This window comes from Myotis lucifugus, unplaced genomic scaffold (assembly GCF_000147115.1).
Source record: "Myotis lucifugus unplaced genomic scaffold, Myoluc2.0 scaffold_540, whole genome shotgun sequence".
Classification (NCBI taxonomy): Eukaryota; Metazoa; Chordata; class Mammalia; order Chiroptera; family Vespertilionidae; genus Myotis; species Myotis lucifugus.
In genome coordinates, this window is record NW_005871588.1 from 96,671 (window position 1) to 98,813 (window position 2,143).

At 65.6% G+C, this 2,143-nt stretch overlaps 1 protein-coding gene across 1 annotated transcript in view; it reads right to left on the reverse strand.

Moving 5' to 3' along the window:
• Positions 1–1,075: 1,075 nt before the first annotated feature.
• MXD4 (MAX dimerization protein 4) overlaps positions 1,076–2,143 on the reverse strand; it is a 73,063-nt gene continuing 71,995 nt past the window's right edge. The window contains exons 2-3 of the mRNA XM_014446455.2: positions 1,888–2,134; positions 1,076–1,524 (exon numbers count right to left, since the gene is read on the reverse strand). Of these exons, the coding sequence (XP_014301941.2) occupies positions 1,379–1,524; positions 1,888–2,134 (393 nt within the window). The 3' untranslated portion in view covers positions 1,076–1,378. The remainder of the gene's footprint in view (positions 1,525–1,887; positions 2,135–2,143) is intronic.

Here is a 2,143-nt window from a genome sequence, read left to right on the forward strand (position 1 = left end):
CACGTCGTCCTCCTGCCCGACGGCTCGAGGATTACAGTAATTTTGATATCGAGTAGTATTTTAACGTAATAATCGACTAGACCTTATTCGATCCCCGGAAGAATTTTTCGAACCCTGTGTATAAACAAATAGCATTGTTTAAGCTTAAGAAAGGTTACAGAGAAAACTAAGATGATTCCAAAGGTCACTGAGGACACCTTGGCCGGCACGTGGGAGGGAGATGCTGGTGGTGGTGGCCGGGGTGGGGCCTGACACAGGACACAAGGCACACTTGGACAGTGGTGACAGACGGACCAGTCCCTGAGACGCCGGCTCCCCCCCTCAGCACACAAGGACGCCACGACTAGGAAAATAGAGTACAAAAATCTGGTTCCGGAAATAGAGGCGCGCCGGCAGCACCGCCCGAGTCCTCGGCCGCTTCTCTCCACAAGCCCTGCTCCCGGGAAGCCCCTCCCGGCCGCTCGGCTGCTGGGCAGGGAGCCGCGTTTCTTTCAGGCCCTTCCTTTAGAACAGGGAGACCAGACAGTCCCCTGAGGACCCCGCACACACCTCAGCCCTGCCGGGGCAGAAGCCGCCTCCCTGTGCAGACTGAGCGGGGGACGCACAGGGGAGAGGGAGCCAGGCACAGGCCAGGGCCAGTGCTGCCCAGGTGACCTCTGGGTCCCAGGCACCTCTGGGTCTGGTGGCCACGTGTGTGTGCGTGTGCGTGTGTGCATGTGTGCAGGCGGGTGGACATGACTAGGTGCGTGCATGCGTACACCTGAGGTACCTAACAAAGCGGAAGCTGCCCGGGGGGTGGGGGGTGGCCTGGTCTGCCCCAGGAGCCCAGCCCAGGCTCCTGACACCCTCAGGGTGCAAAGGCCCTTCCCCGCCCCCTGCCCCTGGGTGCTCACCCGCGTCCTGCCTCATGGCTCTCTCTGTCCAGGCTTCAGGAGCCTACGTGGACCGACAGACAGATGGACAGATGAATGGAGAGCCACGCCTTCCTTCCTTCCTCAGTCCACTCCTTCCTCCTGGGGCCTGGGGTGGGGTTTGAGCTGCCCACGTGGTCAGTAAGCCCCGCACACGGCGCCCGCCGGGTTTGCAGCAACGACATTTAATACTTCTGGAATGATCAGGAATCGGAGAACAGACCACGGTGGCTACGCTGGGCTCCAGGGCTGGGAGCTGGGCCCGCCTCCCCACGGGGGTCCCTGCCCAGCTGGGAGGGGCGGGCGGCGAGGTGGGCCCTGACCGGCAGGCGGGGGAGGCGGCAGCCCCGGAGGCTGCGGGAGCTTCCCGAATGGCACAGCAGTGACCCACCAAGAGGCTAGAGAGGACCGGAGGGCTGACGCACGTGGCTGGGCGGCAGGCAGGCCAAGGACAGAGGGCACCGGGCCTACGAGAGGCCGGGGCGGGCCGGCCGCCGGCAGGGGGGCCCGTAGCCGCCGTCGCTCTGCAGGCTGTAGTGGTCATCCACGTCACTGCTGCTGCCGACGCTATCCAGCTCGCCGGGGCCAAACTCCATGCCCTCCACGTCCACTTCTGGGGAAGCAGAGAGGACGGGGTTGGGCCCTGAGGGTGCCAGCTGGGCTCCTGGCAAAGTCAAGGCAGGTCTCTGCCTTTGAGGGGAATAAAGGCTCCAGGGGGTGCAGGAGAGACGGGCTGCAGGTCTGGGCCTCAGCCCCGGAGCACACGGCCTCTGTGGGCAGGTCACCCTCCCCCCTCCTCCCATCACTTCTGCACTGCACGCCAGGTGTTCAGACAGCCTGGGGACACGCTGTCACCGGGGCACCTGCCGCCCACTGCCATCACCCCCACTCCCTCAGGCTGCCTCCTGGCCAGCCCCTCCTCCCAGCTCCCTCCCACTCCCACCCCAGCCTGGGGCTGCAGGCGGCCTGTGCCCACCTTGCTCCGAGTCGTCCGTGGAGACAGCGGAGCCTGTGCTGTCTGTGCGCACGCGCTCCAGGCTCTGCACCGACAGCTGCTCCAGGCGCCGCTTCAGGAAGCGGTGTTGTCGCTGCAGCTGCTCCTTGATGCTCAGCGCCCTGCGGTCCTGCTCCTCCAGTTTCTGGAGGCAGGGGGGGCTGTGAGCCTGGGGACCTCCTGCCCCATGCTGGGGCCCGGCATGGGGGGCACGGGAGGCCCGGGCAGGCTCCCCGTC